The sequence below is a fragment of the Scyliorhinus torazame genome, chromosome 6 (genome assembly GCF_047496885.1).
Source record: "Scyliorhinus torazame isolate Kashiwa2021f chromosome 6, sScyTor2.1, whole genome shotgun sequence".
NCBI classification, from domain to species: Eukaryota; Metazoa; Chordata; class Chondrichthyes; order Carcharhiniformes; family Scyliorhinidae; genus Scyliorhinus; species Scyliorhinus torazame.
The window spans coordinates 118044962-118066325 of record NC_092712.1 but is presented as its reverse complement, the minus strand read 5'-3'; the positions used below and the strand labels follow the sequence as shown (position 1 = coordinate 118066325).

Below are 21364 nucleotides of genomic sequence, written 5' to 3'. Positions count from 1 at the left end.
TTCTCTTTGTTATCCTCTGTTTGTTTTTGTAGCCTTCCCAATCTTCTGACTTCCCACTACTCTTTGCCACATTATAGGCTTTCTCTTTTGCTTTGATGCATTCCCTAACTTCCTTTGTCAGCCATGGCTGCCTAATACCCCCACTGATAACGTTTCTTTTCTTTGGGATGAACCTCTCTACTGTGTCCTCAATTACTCCCAGAAACTCCTGCCATTGCTGTTCTACTGTCTTTCCCAGTAGGCTCTGCTCCCAGTTGATTTTCGTCAGTTCCTCCCTCATGCCCCTGTAGTTACCTTTATTTAACTGTAACACCTTTACATCTGATTCTACCTTCTTTCTTTCAAATTGGAGATTGAATTCTACCATATTATGATCACTGCCTCCTAAGTGCTCCCTTACTTTAAGATCTTTAATCAAGTCTGGCTCATTACATAACACTAAGTCCAGAATGGCCTGTTCCCTCGTGGGCTCCATCACAAGCTATTCCAAAAAGCCCTCCTGTAAACATTCAATGAATTCCCTTTCCTTGGGTCCACTGGCAGCATTATTTACCCAGTCCACCTGCATATTGAAGTCCCCCATGATCACTGTGACCTTGCCTTTCTGACATGCACTTTCTATTTCGTGGTGCATTTTGTGCCCCCGGTCCTGACCACTGTTAGGAGGCCTGTACATAACTCCCATTATGGTTTTTTGCCTTTGTGGTTCCTCAACTCTACCCACACAGACTCCATATCATCTGACCCTATGTCGTTTAGTGCTATTGATTTAATTTCATTCCTAATTAACAAGGCAACCCCGCCCCCTCTGCCCACCTCTCTGTCTTTTTGATAGGTTGTGAATCCCTGGATGTTTAAATGCCAGTCCTGAACCCCCTGCAACCATGTCTCTGTGATGCCTACCACATCATACCTGCCAGTCACAATCTGGGCCACAAGCTCATCTACCTTGTTCCGTACTCTACTGCGACCACCAACATGCGCTTCCTCCTTAGTGAGTGCCTCTCCCCTGAGCCTCACATACTCCCCTCTCACACTGGCATATCCACATTCCTGTCATAGAGTCATGGAGTCATACAACACCAAAAAGGCCCTTCGGCCCATCGAGTCTGTGTCGGTCAAAAACAGCCACCTAACTATTTTAATCCCATTTCCCAGCACTTGGCCCATCGCCATGTATACCTTGGCATTGCAAGTGCACATTTAAATACTTCTTAAATAATATAAGGTTCTCTGCCTCCATCATCCTTTCAGACAACGAGATCCACTCTCCCACCACTCTCCGGGTAAAAAGGTTTTTCCTCACAGCTCCTCTAAACCTCCTGCCCCTTACCTTAATCTATGCTCCCTGGTCATTGATCCCTCCACCTTGAGGAAAAACGTCTTCCTGTCTACTCTATCTATGCCCCTCATAATTTTATACATCTCAATCATATCCCCCCTCAGCCTCCTCTGCTCTAAGGAAAACAATCCACATCTATCCAATTCTCTTCATAACTAAAACTCTCCAGCCCAGGCAACATCCTGGTAAATTTCCTCTAGACCCTCTCAAATCCTATCACATCCTTCCTATAATGTGGTTCTAGAACTGCACACAATACTCTAGCTGTGGCCTAACCAATGTTTTATACATTTCCAGCACAACTTAACTGCTCTTAAACTCTATGCCTTGGCTAATAAAGGCAAGTATACCATATGCTTTCTTAACCAGTGCATCCACCTGCTCTGCTGCCTTAAGGGACTAGTGCACATGCAAACCAATGTCCTTCTGATCCTCGATGCTTCCCAGGGTCCTGCTGTTTATCATGCATTCCCTTGCCTTGTTTGTCCTGCCCAAGTGCATCACCTCACACTTATCTGGATTGAATTCCGTTTGCCACTGATCAGCACATCTGACCAGCTGTCAAATCCTCCTGTAATCGAAGGCTTTCTTCCTCACTATTTACCACCCCACCAATTTTAGTATCATCAGCAAACTTACTGATCGACCCTCCGACACTGATCCCTGCGGGACCCCACTGGATACAGGTGTCCAGTGAGAAAACCACCCCTCTGCCAGCACCCTCTACTTCCTGCCACTCAGCCAATTCTGGATGCAATTTGACCTTCTCATATCCACCAGGATAACATACCTGGACGCTCAAAAGTCTCCCTGGCTGTTGACTTATGGCCAACCCTCCTTGCATTACGTGACAGGGCTATTGAATGGATGCATGGGATCCGCATCTGCATCCTCATGGTGCACCTCAAAGAAGCCTCCCCATTATGACATGTGATGGGATGAGCAATTATAGACCTAATCATGAAGCCTTACCTTGGGGGGGTCACTTCAGTATATCCTGTGTAAGAGTGCTCGCTAATGACATACCAATGTATTAAAAATGGAGTTCCCGGGCTTCAGCGGCGCAGTTTGCACCATGGGTGGGGGGGGGTGCATGGGTTGATATGAGTTGGCACTAAGTTGGCTTAGGCCTGGAAGAAACCATGGGGATGAGTGGAGGGCATGGATTGTTATGGAAGAAATGAGGGGCATTGGGCGTGGATGGGAAGCCTGGGTTGGGATAAGTGCATGGGGGGTTAACAGGGTGTGAAGGGTAAGGGCTAGAGGGTCTAATTGAATAAAACAAGAGGGATAAAGTCCAATAAAACCAAGGTGCGCCTTTTAACCAGCCCATTTTGGCACTCACAACCATTTTATCCACCGCTGAAATGTTTCATGGGGTGATTGGCCTGATCCCAGGGCAATCCCCCACCCCCAAGAAATGAACATCCCACAAATCAGGGCACCGTTTCCCAAGATGGGTGCATTGAGCCAGAACATTTCCCAACTCCACGCACCTGCCTTGTGATAGAGATCTGCTTGGCTTTAGCCTCAGATCGGCAGAAACATTATTTTAGCTTAGTATTGAAAGATGAAAGCCATTCTGTTTGAGCACATGTACATTCAGACATGGCCTCGGTTGAATGTCTTAGCTAAACGATGACATCTCTCAGTGTAACATTCTCTCACAGCTCCACTGAAGGTTGAATCTAGATTATGTTATCAACTCTCAGATGGGGTTTGACTTGAAATGAGAATGTTACCAACTTGGCCAAGCTGACATGAATGCAATGTAAAATGAATCAGAATTTTACAGTGTATGAATTTGCAGGCAGCCCAATGGTTTTTACAAGCTTCCCTACATTCCGGTGGTGGGGACATAACATCCAGCCCAATATGTGTCTGAAAATCCAAATAAAAGACCCCATGTCACAGGTACAGTGCTAACAGACTCCTAGTTCTGCATATTACCTGAAATTAAAACTAGCTATTTTTTAAAAAGCAGGTTGCAATAAATGCCGGATTGTAGTTACCCAAGGAGCCCATTACACTATTTCCGAACACCTTAAGATGTCCGATGCCGATATAGCTCTTGAAGAAATGTGACTTTAAATGTTCTGAGTTAGTTTGCAATTTTCAGAAAACTGGGTTCTTGTTTCCTGTTCAACTTTTATCCCCTTTCTATATAGGTCTGGCGAAGCTAATGGAAGCCGAGGTGTCCGTCAATGAATTGTCCAAAGAACTTGTGATTAAGGAAAAAGACTTGGCAGTTGCTTCAAAAAAAGCAAATGAAGTTCTGGAGGAAGTGACTTTAAAGGCCCAGGCTGCTGAAGTTGTTAAAACGCAGGTTCAAAAAGTGAAAGACAAAGCTCAGATCATCGTGGATGAGATTGCAGCTGACAAAGCTGTAGCTGAAACTAAACTGGAAGCAGCTAAGCCTGCTTTGGCAGAGGCTGAAGCAGCTTTACAGGTGAAATGAAATGAAAATGAAATGAAATGAAATGAAAATCGCTTGTTGTCACATGTAGGCTTCAATGAAGTTACTGTGAAAAGCCCTTAGTCGCCACATTCTGGCGCCTGTTCGGGGAGGCTGGTGCGGGAATTGAACCGTGCTGCTGGCCTGCCTTGGTCTGCTTTCAAAGCCAGCGATTTAGCCCAGTGTGCTAAACCAGCCCCTTGATGTATGCGTAGTCTGTATGCTAACAGTGTATATAAATGCATTTTGTGCATTTAGCCCATAAGATTTGCCTCTCCTGAACTGGTAAGGTTAAGAATTTACATGGCTACTTACTGGACACATGTCTACCATGACTTGGTTTCTAATCCTCCATTCTAAATTATCCTGTTTCAATACCCACAGTGAGATAGTGCTGTTGATGCCCCTTTTCCTGTCCCCAGATATTTATCAGGCTTCTATTAAAGGAGTTATTGTAGTATGCCATTTATAGCTTATGTTGGGAGCGTGTTCCATTGTGTGTGATTTTGGGGTGGGTGGAGTAAATCAATAGCAATATGGACAAAATGAACCAAACTACTTGCTATTCAGAATTCGTACATCATTGCCAGAATTTTATTGTAACTGCAATCTTCTCCTTGTATTTTGAGTTAATTTATTGATAGGAACACGTACACCTGACAACACCGATATATATGGGGAACATGCAAAGTGTATTGGAGAGAAGGAATATGATAACTTCAGAATTAAGTATTTTTTGCTGATTCAATTTCCCATTGCTGTATTGGTCTTGTCATATTCATAATTAAAATATACAGGTTTAGACAATTAAGTTTTGGGAATACTGGAGCCATTGTTTCTGTTCCATGCTCTGAATTCCATTCCCTAGTGTTTGACTCCATCTCTTTCCACTGATCATAGGCTGAGACTACACCAGTCCGTTCTCAACTTTGATGTCATGTTTGACCCCAAGTTGAGCTACTGACCACATATTCCTGCCATCACCAAGGTCCCCTCGGTTTACCTTTGTAGTATTGTCTGACTTCACCTCTGCCACAGTACATTTGCTGCTGAAACCCTTATTCATGTCTTTGTTATTTCTATTTGACGATTCCCACACCCTTCTTGCTGGTATCCAATATTTTACCCACTGTAAATTTGAGTTCATCCAAAGCTCTGCTGCTCGTGTCCTAACCCGCACTAGGCCACAGTCACTTCTCACCTCTGTGCTTGCTGGGCTCCTGGTCAAGCAATATCTCAAGGTAAACATTTCCATCCATGTTTTCAATTCCTTCTGATACTTTGCTTCTCCCTATCTCTGTAATCTCCTCCAGCCTCAAAACTCTCAGATAAGTCTCCAGGCTTTTGGCATCTTGAGCATTTACAATTTTAATTGCTCCGTCATTGGCTGTGTCTTCAGTTAGATATGACTGAAGTGCTAGAGTTCCCCTCCACTCACACCCCCCACCGCGCTACCACACCTTCCTCCTTAAAACCTACCTCTTCGACTCTGTCTTTGGTAACCTGCCTAGTGATCTCGATTTTAACTTGGGATTTGGGATGGCTTTGATCCCCTTTACAAATCGTGGCTTGGACCAGGTTCCAGGATGCCCAATCCCATTCCCTGGGTTTCTGATTTTCGGGAGTGCCTTTTATGGGTGCAGGCTGGGCCAGGTTAAAATCCTGCAACTTGCAACCGGCCAAGCCAACTCCATTATAGTGATAGATATGTCCTGGTCCTCTTAAACATTCATGAAGTCGAGCCAGGGTTTCAATTAGTTATTGTTCACAGTTCCTCAAGAGGTTCCGTAACCCACAATCTGCAGGTGGGAATCTTTTAAAAGGTAAATTGAAAAGGCCTTGCTCATTCCCCCCATGGCAAAGTATGTCCTTCAAACAACCTCCATGGCTCCTCATGCCCTCCATGCCAAGGTATGTCCATAAACAATGTACTCTAATGCATGTCAAAACCTTCAGCCAAGAGTCCATAATGAGGTTGTCTGACAACTCAGAAATCCAAAACACTGAAACCAAAGAGAAAATATTGCTCGAGTGACACCTCTGGCTCTTTGATCTCTGCTCTCAATTTCACAATGCTTACTTATACATAGTTAAGAGGTTTAAAGTGCTTATGATTTCAGCTATTGAAACTTTAAAGGATCTGGAAAATTTAAACCTTTATTGCCTTGTAGTAAAAGGACTTTTCAGCGAATATAGTAAAAAATTATGAATTAATAACTTTTAAAAAAAAATTATTTTACACATTCTATTGTCACTGTAGGATTCATTAGTTTTATACAGTTTATTGTGGGCAATGGGCATGTAAGTGCCACAGCTCAGCTTTGGGGGCATAAGGATCCATGGGAGTTGGATGGACGGGCATAACCTGGCATGGGGGTCATGCGGGGTCAAAGGGGTTGTTTTAGGAGCATACATTGGCATGAGAGGTCATAGCAGTTGCTGGAGAGACTAAAGGAGTTGCTTGTGGGTGCATTCCTTGGCATGGGGGCATGAAGGGCCATCGTGAGTGGGGGCATGAGGTGGCATGGGAGTATGTGAAGGTGAGGGGGTGTGAGGAGTGAGGACTGGAGGCCTTTGTGTTTTTATTACAATAAAATTTTATTGTAATTGGGATGAAGTCCCACAGAACCATGGCGGTCTTTTAAACGGCCAACCTCGGCACCCAGCAGCCCCTGTGGCTGCTTCTGAGCTTTTTCCTGGGCCCAGCCTGCACCCACCCCTCCCACAATGAATATCTGGTCCTTGTGAGCACTTTCTTCTGAAGCAGCTGGGCTGTGCCAGACATTTTTCTGACTCTTACTACCCACCGCGAGGATGGAAATCCAGGCCTATATCTCCTTAATAAAAGCAAATTACTGCAGATGCTGGAATCTGAAACCAAAGAGAAAATGCTGGAAAATCTCAGCAGGTCTGGCAGCATCTGTAGGGAGAGAAAAGAGCTAACGTTTCGAGTCCGATGACTGTCAAAGCTAACAGACAGAGAAAGTGGGAAATATTTATACTGTGGAGTGAGAATGAAAGATGAAATAGAAGACCTATATCTCCTTATGTGGCTTGGTGACATATTTTATTTGATAATGCACCTGTGAAGTACGATTTATTATGTGAAAAGTTCCAGAACAATATAGCTGTGGTTGTTTTCAGTTTCAGACAAAATTTTATTAATTAAACCATAATCCATTGGCATGAATTGCCAGGTCCCAGTATCATGCAAAATGATATGTTGTTAAGCATAAAGCTTATTCACTTTCCGAGTAAGGTTTTCAGGTGAGTATGGACTTAATGGAGTCGATCATAGAATTTGCATCATCTACTGTGTGTCTTCAATCATAGAATCACAGAATTCCTACAGTGCTCCTATGTTTCTCTTCAGGAATGGCCCCATCTGATTGGAAGCTGGCAAATATAACACCGGGTGACAGGAAGGAGGGAGAGAAAAACTAGGGAATGACAGGCCAGTTATCCTAACATTAGACGTTGGGAAAATTCTGGAATATACTATAAGAAAGTCTTAACAATGCATTTAGAGAAGTATAGTATGATTAGAACAAATCGATATGGTTTAACAAAAGGGAAATTCTATTGGATAAATTATTCGAGCTTTTAGAAGATGTAGGATAGATAAGAATCAGTAGGTGTAATATACCTGAATTTCGAAAAAAAAACATTCAATAAGGTGCCACACAAAAGCTTAATAGGCAAGATTGGGGCTCATGGAGTTGGGGGTAATAAATTAGGATAGAGGTTTGCTTAACAGACAGGTGGCAAAGAGTGGTTACAATAGGGGCATTTTCTGGTTGCGAACTGTGACTAGTGGAGTGCCACATGGATCAGTGCTGGAATCTCAGCTATTTACAATAAATATTAATAACTTAGATAAATAGACAGAGTAATGTGTCAACGTTTTCTGATGATACAAAGTTATGTGCAATGGCAAACTGTGGGAAGCACAGAGAGGGTGTAAAGAATATAGGCTGGGATTTTCTGGCCAACTGAGGTGGGACCTGCCGCAAGTGATTTTTATCATGAATTTGGAATTTGTCCAAATATCTGGAATTTACGAGAAAACATTCATCCCATGCTGTATATGGAATGTAACACCACACCCTCTTTCAATGTAAATATCCCTGTTGTTCTCACCTGTCTTTGCTGGAATGAGGTACAATTAACATAGAGTGAGGATCTTGGACAGACATAGAAAGCCACATAAGCCATACTTCTGTTGCAAACTCATTTAAGATTTAGCAACTTGAACCCTGCCAGATAGGTAATTATCAGCACATAAATCCCTACACAAGTACCTACATTTACAGCAATCACCTTGTGGTATTCTCATAAGTGACATTCTTTGGGTGTCCCTGCTTATAACCACAACAACAAGAACTTGTATTGAAAATAATAACTTTGAAAATAATAAAACATCTCAAGGCGGTTCACAGGAGATTAATTGATGTGGAGCCAATGAAGGTGACATTAAGACAATTAAGACAGGTGTTTAAATGCCTTATCAAAGAGGTAGGTTTTAAGCAGCATCTTTAAGAATGAGGCAGGGGTGAAGCAGTTTGTGACAGATTTCCAGAGTTAAGGGCCCAGACACTAAAGGCATGGCTGTCAATTGTGGAGCTATGGGAGTTGGGAATTCACAAGAGGTCAGAGTTGGAGTAATGTAGAGGGTTGTAAGGCTAGAGGAAGTTATAGAGATAGGAAGGGTGAAGTTGTAGAGTTTTATTAAAAAAGGAAGTTGTCACATGAATGAGTCATCTCCTGGTGACAGGTTTGCAGACAGGGACAATTCTTGTAGGAGTAACAGACAGTATTTGCACTATTGGATCCTTCAGGCCTCCACGAGTGTGACAAATTGACCAACTTTTATCTTTATGCGAAAAGGGAGAGGAGTCCACTGCAACATCCCTCATACATTCATCTCTAGACTCAGTTTCACGTATTTATCTTATTTTTTTCTTTATGTTCAGCCTTATCTATCATTTGCTCCTCCCATGCAACCTTTACAAGTCTACTAACCTTACCTTCACACATTCTTAGCCTGTAAAAAGGCTCACAGATTTATTCATTCATGTCAGCCACTTATTTTAAAGTGGCCTCCATTTCCTTAATGGAGCTGCTAGTTCCAATATGAGCTGTTATAATTTTCTGCCACAGATCGTTACAAGCTGTGTGTCAAGCACCAGTAGTGCAAAAACATATTTAAGCTACATATCTGAGCTGCACTTAACATTATTGGCGAGTTCAGCTCCCCATTGTCCTAGCGTGTGCTGCAGCTCATGCAATGTAGTCACTGGGGCAGTTACATAGATGATCACAACAGCAATGATATAAAGATTACAGATGTGAGAAAATTGACACTTATTAAATAAAGACCTGCTGTTATAACCAAGTAGTTTCAGAACAAGACCCCCAGACACAAGGCTGAGAACAGAAATTTAAGTAGCTTACGAGACTAAAACAACACTTTCATTTCTCCCTGCGATGAGAGGATTGCACGATTGTAAAAAATAGGAACATGAGTAGATCATGTGGCCCATAAAGCCTGCTCCGCATTCAATAAGGTCGTGGCTAATCTGATTGTGGCCTTAACTCTAGTAAGCAGCCTGTACCGCCATAACCCTCGACTCAGTTGCAGATCAAAATTTTTTAACTTTCTTCTCCTGTAGTTCCGAGTTTAAAAAGTGTCCAGCAAGGGAAAATGGTGGGGTTAACCTGTTTATATTTCAATAATACAAGGAGTATTACAAACAAGATAGATGAGTTAAGGGCACAGGTAGACACATGGCAGCAGGATGTCATTGCCATAACGGAAACCTGGCTAAAGGAGGGGCAAGATTGGCAGCTCAATCTCTCTGGATATAAAGTTTTCAGATATTATAGCATGGGAGATAAAAAAGGAGGGGGATTAGCACTAATGGTTAAAGAATCAATTCCAGTTGTGAAAAGGGATGGTATACAGGTCAACAAACTAGGCTTTATGGATTGAGCTTCGAAATAAAGAAGGGGCAGTCACACTACTGGGAGTACACTACAGACCCCCAAATAGTGAAAGGCAGATAGAGCAAATATGTAGGCAAATTTCTGCCTATTGCAAAAAGAGGGCAATAATAGTAGGCGACTCTAACTTTCCCAATATCAAATGGGATTCAAGGAATATAAGGGGCACTGAGGGGGCAAAATTCATGCAGTGTGTCCAGGAAACCTTTTCAACCAATTAGTGACAAACCCAATGAGAGGAGATGCGATTTTAAACCTAATTTTGGGGAATGAAGAAGGACAAATGGGTGAAGTGACAGCTTGCAACCAGATTGGGGATTGTGATCACAATTCAGTTGGATTTAGTATTATCCTGAAAAGGACAGAGATAAAGCAGGAGTCAAAGTTTTGAATTTTGCAGAAATGAGAAGGGACTTGGCTGAGGTGGACTGGACAGCACTGCTAGAGGATAAATCAATGGAAAACCAGTGGGGAGCATTAAAAAGCAGGATCCTAAATGTACAAAGTAGACATGACCCCTCCAAAAATCAAAGTGGTACTGCGAGGTTTAGACACCTCTGGTTGTTTCGAGGAATACAGGGGAAGATTAAACAGAAATGTAAAGCGTACGACAGGCATAAAGCACTGCAGGTCACCTAGACGAGTATAGGAAATGCAGGAACAAAGTTAAAAAGGTAATCGAAGAGAGGGCATGAAAAAGATTAGCAAATAAAGTTAAAGAAAACCCAAAGGTGTTTTACCAATATATTCATGGGAAAAGGTTAGTTAAGGAAAAAGTGGGACCTATCAGAGATGAAGAAGGGAACGTGTGTGGATGCAAGGCTGTGGGAAGGGTTTTAAATAAATATTTTGTGTCCGTGTTTATAAGGGAAATGGATGATGCAGATATAGTAGTCCAGGAGGAACACTATGAGATATTGGATGGGATAATCGTAAAGAGAGAGGAAGTACTTGAAGGGTTGAAATCTTTGAAAGTTGATAAGTCACCAGGGCCAGATGGATTGTTTCCGAGGCTACTGAATGAGGTCAGGGACGAGGTAGCAGATGGTCTGAGGCTGATTTTCCAATCCTCACTAGATATAGGGGAGGTACCGGAGGACTAGAGAAATGCAAACGTGGTTTCATTGTTTAAAAAGGAATCACAGGAAATGCCAAACAATTATAGGCCAGTTAGTCTTACGTCAGTAGTAAGAAAATTAGTAGAATCAATCCTGAGAGATAGAATTAACTGTCACATAGAAAGGCACGGACTAGTCAGGGATAGTCAGCTTCACAAATTTGATTCATTTATATGAAGAAGTGACAAGAAGGGTTGATGGTATGAGGCTCATGCCTTTATTGAGGTTCGGGACCTTGGTCTCAGAATTAACTATCTCACTATTCACCTTGATAAAGAATTCCATCATATTATGGTCACTCATCCCCAAGGATTCTCTCTCACCTAGGTTACCAACTAATCCATTCTCATTGCACAACACCCAGTCCAGGATGGCCTGTTCCCTTGTTGGTTCCTCAACATACTGGTCCAGAAAACCATCCCGTACACACTCCAGAAATTCCTCCTCTATTGTACTGTGACTAATTTGAGCCACCCAATCTATATGCAGATTAAATTCACCCATAATCACAAATCTTCTTTTATCACACATCTCTGATTTCCTGTCTTATGCTATTCCCAACATTACCACTGCAGTTTGGTGGTCTATATACCACTCCTATAACGTTTTTTGCCCCTTGATGTTTCTTAACTCAACCAGACAGATTCCACACCATCTGAACTAATGTCTTTCCTCAATATTGTATCAATGTCTTCTTTAATCAACAATGCAACTCCTCCACCTTTTCCTTTCTGTCTGTCCTTCCGAAAAACTGAACAGCCCTCAATGTTTAGTTCCCATCCTTGGTCACCTTGGAGCCATGACTCCGTCATCCCAACTATATCATATCCCTTTACATCTATCTGCGCAACTAATTCATCCATTTTATTTTGAATGCACCGTGCGTTTAGGTACAAAACCTTAAGGTTCGTTGTTTTAATGTACCTTGTCCCTACTCTTTTCACAGTGTTATTATCTGATACAGGTTCTTGATTTCTCTGCCTATCACTTTTCTTATTCTCCTTTCTGTCTATTTCTCTTGTTCTTGATTCCCACGGCTCTGAATCCTTACATAGGTTCCCACTCCACTGCCATATTAATTTAAATCCTCCCCAACCGCTTTTGCAATTAACCCCCCCCCCGCAATCCCCCCTCAAGTATATCAGTCCCGGACCTGCCCAGGTGTAACCCGTCCAGTTTGTACAGGTCCCACTTCCCCCAGAACCAGTCCCAATGTCCCAGGAATCGGAAACCCTCCCCCTCACGCCATCTCTGCAGCCCTGTATTCATCGGATACATCCTACTATTTCTACTTTGGCTAGCACATGGTCAGAGAGTCGTGAACACAGCCCAGTCCATCACACAAACCTGCCTCCCATCCATTGACTCCATATACACCTCCCGCTGCATGGGGAAGGTGGGCAGCATAATCAAAGACCCATTCCACTCGGCTTACTCACTCTTACAACTTCTTCCATCGGGCAGGAGATACAAAAGTCTGAGAACACGCACGAACAGACTCAAAATCAGCTTCTTCCCCGCTGCTACCAGACTCCTAAATGTCCCTCTTATGTACTGACCTCATTAACACTATAACCCTGTATGCTTCACCTGGTGCCGGTGTTTATGTAGTTACATTGTGTACCTTGTGTTGCCCTATTATGTATTTTCTTTTCTTTTCTTTTCTTTACATGTACTTAATGATCTGTTGAGCTGCTCGCAGAAAAATACTTTTCACTGTACCTCAGTACACGTGACAATAAACAAATCCAATCTAATAGCAATCCTGAGATCACTACCTTTGAGGTCCGACTTCTGAACTTTCTTCCTAACTCCCTATATTCTGCTTTCAGGACCTCATCCTTTTTTTTACCTATGTCGTTGCTACTGATGTGCACCACGACCACTGACTATTCACCCTCCCACTCCAGAATATCCTGTAACTGCTCCAAGACATCCTTGACCCTGGCACCAGGAAGGCAACATACCATCCTGGAGTCTCATTTGCGGTCACAGAAACACCAATCTATTCCCCTTACAATCAAATCCCCTCCACCTATTACATTCCCACACTTTTTACTCCTCCCCTCTGCAGCAGAACCAACCATGGTGCAATGGATTTGGCAGTTGCTGTTTTCCCCTGAGGGGCCATTCCCCTCAACAGTATCCAAATGGTATATCTGTTCTGCAGGGGAATGGCCACAGGAGATTCCTGCACTACCTGCCTAGAACATAGAACATACAGTGCAGAAGGAGGCCATTCGGCCCATCGAGTCTGCACCAACCCACTTAAGCCCTCACTTCCACCCTATCCCCATAACCCACTAACCCCCCCTAACCTTTTTGGACACTAAGGGCAATTTTGCATGGCCAGTCCACCTAACCTGCACATCTTTGGACTGTGGGAGAAAACCGGAGCACCTAGAGGAAACCCACGCCGACACGGGGAGAACGTGCAGACAGTGACCCAGCGGGGAATCGAACTTTGGACCCTGGCGCTGTGAAGCCACAGGGCTATCCACTGTGCTACCGTGCTGCCCTAGCACTCTTGCTCTACCTGGTGGTCACCCATTCCCTTCCTGCCTGTGGAGTCTGAGCCTGCGATGTGGTGACCTCTTTACATGTGCTATCCATGACACTCTCCGACTCTCCGCCTCACGGATGCTCCACAGTGTCCCCAGTGCATGGTCCTGCACCAAGGTCTCCACTGTGAACACCACCCCTACAGTTTTGGCCTGGTTGCCTCAGAGTGACAGCTTCACATCCTCAGACAGAATGCTTTGGGACTCCTCCAGTCCACCTTGCAGTCTAAGGAGGGATGCCGGCATCCCTTCATGATATTCATGACTTTGCGTTTGTAGCTCAAGCAGGTGGGAGGACTGAATCCAGGGGTGCATCGGCTGACCGGGGCTCAGCAGAGTCCAGGGTTGAGTATCCCTCCGGGTGCAGGATCCCTGGGATTCCTTCCTCCGCCTACTGTGGATCATCAGTTCTGAGGTGTTCACCAGTGAGTGACCCTTACTTGCTAATCCCACCTAGGTAAGATTATCTGTGCTGGTGGAGGGTGCGGGTTACAGCTGTAATGACTCTTGAATGCTACTCTCCAAAATATTTTCCTCAGTATTGTTCGGGTCAGTTGTCTCCAAAAGCTAAGAGGATGGACCAGGCTGGTTGACTGATTATTCTGCAAGGGAAGTGAGGTGGCGTTAATGCATAACAGGGGCATAAGGATCACAGAAACATAACTCACATGAGGCTCGTGGCATGGCTGGATTTGATGAGGGTACTCACTTTTGTCTCTTGCCCTCAGCACAGGTGCAGTCCTGCCCCTCTTTGGCCAGCTCAAGGGCTCTCTCTTCAAACAGCGTGAGGGTCTTCATCTCGGGCATGCTGTGCCCGCTCAGCCGATTGTGCTTGAGCTTGTCCTGCAATGAGACAGATGGGAAGAGTGTAGGCAGGGCATGTTCCAGATCATATGGTAAAGATGCCTGTCATATATGGTAGGTGAGTGAGAGTGGGAACATGATGGGGAGAGGAGCCACAGGGTGAATAAGAGGGGTGTAAGAGGGCAGGTGTTGGGACCCTGCAAGGTGACTGGCCCTACCTATGTCATTGGTTCCCGCATGGACAATTCCAAATTCCTTTCCAGATGTGAAGAGATGTCCTTAAACCTGGCATTAGGCAGGCAGCACAATCTTCAGAGCTCTCAGCCGTGGCTGCAGAGAGCAGTATCTATCTCCCTGACTATACTATCTCCTATCACTTCCAAAATTCCTTTTCACTCCTTTCACTTGAATGGAATGCTAACACATGGTGCCATGGCCTGTTCACTCATCCATACTACAGTCTCTTCCTCATTCACACAGGTAACGAGAACCTGTCGGACAATATCAGGGGCTGAGGCTCCTCCATCACTGCCTGACTCATAGTCACATCCTCCTATCCCTGATCATTGACCAACTCTATAGTTCTGCCTAAGGGATGTGTGACAGCCTCCTAGAACAAAGCATCCAGGTAAATATTCTCCTCCCTCATGCCCCTCAATGTCTGCAACTTAGACTCCAACTCAGAAACTCTGAGCCGAAGTTCTGGAAAATGCTTACTGCAAATGTTTTTGTCCAGGATTGCAATACATTCCAAAGATTTCCACATGTTGCAATCATGACCATCTCTTCCCGTGTTCCCAAACCAGTGTTTTAGAACCAGATATGAACTGCATTAATGTGGTGCAAGAGCTCTGAACCTTCAACAAACATTCCTCCGAAGGTCTCATCTAAGACATGTGACCTGTGGCAGGATCATAGCAGATAGAATCTCATTCCAACTATCTAATGATTGAAAGAAGAAAATACATCCTAAATGAGCTTTTGTCGTTCTATAACCTGTTAGCGTTCAGTTCTAATTGGAAGCATGCGTTTGCTTAGAACCTGTGAATATGAATTGGCAGAAGAAGCACATGAATGTATTGTGTATAGGACATATAGCAGTAATAATAAGTAAAGCCCCCTTAACTTCATTGTTCAATATTACTATGGGAATAAATATTCACTGTTTTGCCACCTATATGTGATCATTTAATGGAATGGATCGGCTGCATTTTACTGAACATGTCAGAAATGACTGTGCAGGCAGCGAAGATCAAATTTACCCTGTGATGTATTTGTATTAGTGTGTTTTTTTTATGTTGAATAAATTAAGTTGTAATATTAATAACTGAGTGTTATACCAGCATACCTCACTAGCAAATTGCACCAAGTATTGGTTTATTAATCAGAATCTTCAACAGTGACTGTATGCATTGTTGGTGCATAAGATAATTCAAACTTTTTGTCACCAATTATAATTAACGTTGTTTTAAAATATTTGCAGACTATCAAACCAGCTGATATTGCCACAGTGCGCAAATTAGGCAAACCACCTCACTTAATCATGAGAATCATGGACTGCGTGCTGCTTCTCTTCCAAAGAAAAGTAGATCTTGTGACCCCTGATCCAGATCGACCTTGTGTGAAACCTTCATGGGCTGAAGCTTCAAAGCTTATGAACAACTCTTCATTTCTTAATATGTTGCTGACATTTGCAAAGGTAACCAGCCAATTATTTCTATCTCTGTGAGTTGGTTTCAGTTGTAGTTATCATACTTTGAATCCATTCAGATAAAGTTTGGAAATTGATTTATTATATACTGGTCAACCACCTTTTATAATGAAGATCCTTTTCACCATACTCCACCTGAAACAGAGGGCTACCTTTTGGCCTGATTCACGTCTTGCCAGTGATGCTCCAAAGCTGGATTCCCTGCCACCTTTGTGCCTATTCCAAACAGATGTGTGAGAATGAGTAGTCAACTAGAGTCTGACATATCTAAAACAAATTCGCTGAACATAGTGAGAATCTATTGCAACCGGGAAATGTTACATTTTACAAAAGCAATTTTTAAAATTGCAGAGGCGCACTTAAATTTACTCCATTGAAAAGGAGATAAAGGCCGGGATTTTCCAAAAGTTGACGACGGCCTAAACAGCAGAGTGTTTCACGCCAGCGTCAATGGCCCTCTTGGCCCAGCGATTCAGCGGCCCTCAGGGGGCCAGCATGGCACCAGAGTACTCCACGCAGCTCCGTCGCTGAAACGGGGTCCTGCACTGCTGGCTCGGGTCTGCGCATGTGCGTGCCGGCCATTTCACTAACTTGATTGAGTTTTTTGAGGAGGTGACAAAGATGATTGGTGAGGGGAGGGCAGTGGATGTTGTTTAAATGGACTTCAGTAAAGCTTTTGACAAGGTGCCTCATGGCAGACTGGTACAAAAGGTGAAGTCACATGGGATCAGAGGTGAGGTGGTAAGATGGATACAGAACTGGCTCAGTCACAGAAGGCAAAGGATAGCAGTAGAAGAATACTTTTCTGAATGGAAGGTTGTGACTCGTGGTGTTCCACAGGGATCGGTGCTTGGGCCTCTGTTGTTTGTGGTGTACATAAACGATTTAGAGGAAAATTTAGCCAGTCTGATTAGTAAGTTCGCGGATAACACGAAGGTTGGTGGAGTGGCAGATAGTGTTGAGGATTGTCAGAAGATACAGCAGGACATAGATAGGTTGGTGACTTGGGCAGAGAAATGGCAAATGGAGTTTAATCCGGACAAATGTGAGGTAATGCATTTTGGTAGGTCTAACATAGAGGGGAAATATACCGTAAATGGTAAAACTCTAAGCCATATAGAGAGAATATAGAAATTTAGGAATGTAGAAAGTGTGGTGAACTCAGCCCAACGTATCACAAAAGCTTGCCACCCGCACATTGACTCTGTGTACACCTCCCGCTGCCTCAGTTACGCAGACAGCATTATCAGAGACCCCTCCCACCCAGGCATTGCCTTCTTCCAGACCTTTCCATCAGGCAGAAGGTACAGAAGTCTGAAGACCCGAACATCCAGACATAGGAACAGCTTCTTCCCCATAGCTATAAGACTCCTCAACGACTCCCCCTCGGACTGATCTGTTCCCTGTAAGAACACTTCATGATACCCTATGCTGCTTTTGCTCATATATTTGCTTTGTTTGGCCCCTTGTTCCACACTGTAACCAATCATTGTTTGTCAATGTACCATTTGTAAATGTTCTCTGTTGATTATTCTTTTTGTCTACTATGTACATACTGTGCCGCAGAAAAATACTTTTCACTGTACTTCGGTACATGTGACAATAAATCAAATCAAATCAAATCAAAATCAAGTCAGAGAGATCTGGGCGTGCAGGTCCACAGATCTTTGAAGGTGGCAACACAAGTGGACAAGGTAGTCAAGAAGAATGCTCGCATTCATCGGACGGGGCATTGAGTATAAAAACCAGGAAGTCATGCTACAGTTGTATAGCACCTTGATAAGGCCGCACATGGAATATTGCACACAATTTTGGTCGCCACACTACCAGAAGGATGTGGAGGCTTTGGAGAGGGTGCAGAGGAGGTTCGTCAGGATGTTGCCTGGTCTGGAGGGTGTTAGCTATGTGGAGAGGCTGAATAGACTTGGACTGTTTTCATTAGAAAGACAGAGTTTGAGGGGTGACCTGATAGAGGTCTACAAGATTATGAGGGGCATGGAGAGAGTGGATGGGCAGGCATTCTTTCCCAGGGTGGAGGGGTCAGTCACCAGGGGGCATAGGTTTAAGGTCCATGGGGCAAAGTTTAAAGATGTGCGAGGCAGGTTTTTTTACACAGAGGGTGGTGAGTGCCTGGAACACATTGCCAGGGGAGGTTATGGAAGCAGATACATTAACGGCGTTCAAAAGGCATCTTGACAAACACATGGATAGGATGGGTATAGAGGGATCTGGCACAAGGAAGTGCTGAGGGTTTTGGCCAAGGTTGTTATCATGACCGGTACAGGCTTGGAGCTCCGGAGGGCCTGTTCCTGTGCTGTATTGTTCTTTGTTCTAAGTTTGTTCTTTGATTGCGAGCTGAGATGGTTTATTTTCTTGTTGTTTAAATGGAAATGAAGATAGCAAGTAAAGATATTGTATTCACTGTATTGAGCAGTATTGTTTCGGGGTAATCATAAATTATTTTCAGATATGATGTGAAAGATTTTAATACTGTGTTAGTAATGAAGTTTGTTTTAATATACCACATCCCTATTTCTTAATGTAATCATTCCTGGAGCAAAGTATCTTTTCCTCATAGTCATACAAAATTAAAATACCTATTGGGTTTCTGTCCAGTATCCTAGCCACTGTTAAAATAAATAAATAAAATAAATAATCTTTATTGTCACAAGTAGGCTTACATTAACACTGCAATGAAGTTACTGTGAAAAGCCCCTAGTCGCCACATTCCGCCGCCTGTTCGGGTACACAGAGGGATAATTTAGAATTCAGAATTCTTCTGTTGGGGGCTAATCTGGGATTGTAATACACTTCTGAAATAGCTTCATCTAGCAGTTACACTTCCACAGTTGTGGGGTGGACTGTCTTAACTGCTACCTGGAGTCCTTTGGTGAGGCAGATTGGCACGGAACGTCAAGGAGTATGAAAGCTCCATTTGCTTCAGGTTAGGTGATGATTGATGTGTTAGGCAGGTAGGTTCGAAGTGGACTGCACTCGATGCAGGGAAGCTAGAAACAGACGTCTAACACTGGAGAAGATCCAACACTGTTTTATTCAACGATAGAACTAATATACATATTCAGCTGTGGGTCGACACTATACTGAACTGACTGGAGACCTTGTAGTAGCCTGACCAGACTTACTAGCTACCGCATGGTGTTTGCACTTGCTAGCTCGTGGACTCTGACTGTCTCAGTGGCAGGGTCCAGAGAGAGCGGGAAACCTAGTGCCCTCTGGCTTTATAGTGGTGGTGTCCTGTCTGGTGATTGGCTGCACTGTGTTGTGTGCTTACTGGTCATCCTGTGTGTCAATCACTGCCTGTCTGCATCTCATTATATACACGAGTGGATATTATGACATCTCCCCCTTTCTTTTTAGATAAATAAATACCAAGGTGTGCGTGTGTATATATATATATTATATATGCCTGACTATATACAAAAGGTGTCTAAATGAACGTATATACATAGGAAGGTGTCGATAGTGCAGACGCATGGCAAACAAAACAATATTTACAGAGGCTAAATCAATGAAGTCACAAAATGTACAAAAGTTCAGTCTACAGATTCAGTTTTTGTGGTGGGCGACGAATTCTTGTCGATCGCCGCGGAGGTGGATCAGGAGCTGCCTACACGTGGATAGGCGGGATTGCTGCCATCGCGGTGGTCGCATGGGCCGGCAGGATTGCTGGTAGATCGGTGGCCTCGTGGCAGGGTATGTCTGGAGGAAGCATCGTAGGCGGCGGGGCACTTCGGTCAGGTAGCGGACATGGAACTCTTCGCAATGCCCGTCTGTTGCACCGTAGCAGGGAGCCATCAGCCATGCGGACAAAGAACGATCTTGGGGCCACTTGTTTGATCACAACAGCTGTGGCTGACCAGTCGCCCTCAGGCAACTGGGCACAAACATGATCAGTTGGGGCCAGCTCGGGCAGATCCGTGGCATGAGCATCGTACGTGGCTTTCTGTTGGGCCTGTGACTGCTGCATTCTCTGTAAGACCGTGAGGTGGTCAACGTCTGGAACATGGATGGCTGGAACTGTGGTCCTCAGAGTGCGATTCATGAGCATCTGCGCTGGAGACAACCCAGTGGACAGTGGGGTTGCCCTGTATGCCAGCATCGCCAGGTTGAAGTCGGAGCCTGAGTCTGCAGCTTTGCACAGCAACCGCTTTACAATATGGACTCCTTTCTCGGCCTTCCCATTCAACTGCAGGTAGTGGGGACTGGAGGTTAGGTGACGGAAGTTGGAGGACTGTGCAAAATCAGACCATTCCTGGCTGTAAAAGCAAGGACCGTTGTCGCTCATTACCGTGAGTGGAATCCCATGACTGGCGAACGTTTCTTTGCAGACTTTGATTACCGCCTTCGACGTGAGGTCGGACAGTTTCACCACTTCTGGGTAACTGGAGAAGTAGTCGACCAGGAGTACGTAGTCACGCCCTTGGCGTGGAAAACATCTACACCTACTTTGGACCACGGAGAGGTCACAATCTCGTGCTGTTGCAGCGTTTCCTTGGGTTGAGCTGGTTGAAACTTCTGACAGGTAGGGCAGTTGAGGACTGTGTCGGCAATGTCCTGGCTGATGCCCGGCCAATAGATCGCCACCCAAGCTCTGCGTCGGCATTTCTCGACCATAAGGTGACCCTCATGGAGTTGGCCCAACACCATAGTCCGCATGCTCTGAGGAATTACGATCCTGTCGAGTTTCAGAAGGATTCCCTCCACCACCGTCAGGTCGTCTTTTACGTGCTAGAACTGGGGACATTGTCCCTTCTGCCAGCGATTGGTAAGGTGCTGCATCACACGCTGCAGCAGAGGATCCTTGGCCGTCTCCTCACGAATTTGGGCCACCCGTTCGTCAGAGGCCGGAAGGTTGGTGGCACACAACTGCACTTGCGCTTCTATATGGCAGATGAAGTCACTTTGTTCACACTGTGTGGTAATGGACCTGGATAGGGCATCTGCCATGATCAGCTCTTTGCCTGGCGTGTATACAAGTTCGAAGTCGTAGCGGCGTAGCTTAAGAAGAAACAGCTGTAACCGAGGTGTCATGTCATTTAAATCCTTCTGGATTATATGGACTGAGGCCTGTGGTCCATTTCTACCGTGAATTTTGGCAGGCTGTAAACGTAGTCGTGAAACTTGACTATCCCTGTCAGGAGGCCTAGACACTCCTTTTCAATCTGAGCGTACCATTGCTCAGTGGGAGTCATGGCCCTGGAGGCATACGCCACTGGAGCCCAGGATGAGAAGTCATCTCGCTGAAGGAGCACCGCTCCAATGCCGTCCTGGCTTGCATCAGTCGATATCTTGGTTGGGTCGAAGAACGCTGGGACCGGGGCTGTCGTGAGCTTTGCTTTCAGCTCGCGC

At 44.4% G+C, this 21364-nt stretch overlaps 1 protein-coding gene across 1 annotated transcript in view; it reads left to right on the top strand.

Moving 5' to 3' along the window:
- Nucleotides 1-21364, top strand: part of dnah5l (dynein, axonemal, heavy chain 5 like) — a 585621-nt gene that overhangs the window by 368366 nt on the left and 195891 nt on the right. The window contains exons 57-58 of the mRNA XM_072508719.1: nt 3511-3791; nt 15767-15982. Coding sequence (XP_072364820.1) covers nt 3511-3791; nt 15767-15982 — 497 coding nt within the window. The remainder of the gene's footprint in view (nt 1-3510; nt 3792-15766; nt 15983-21364) is intronic.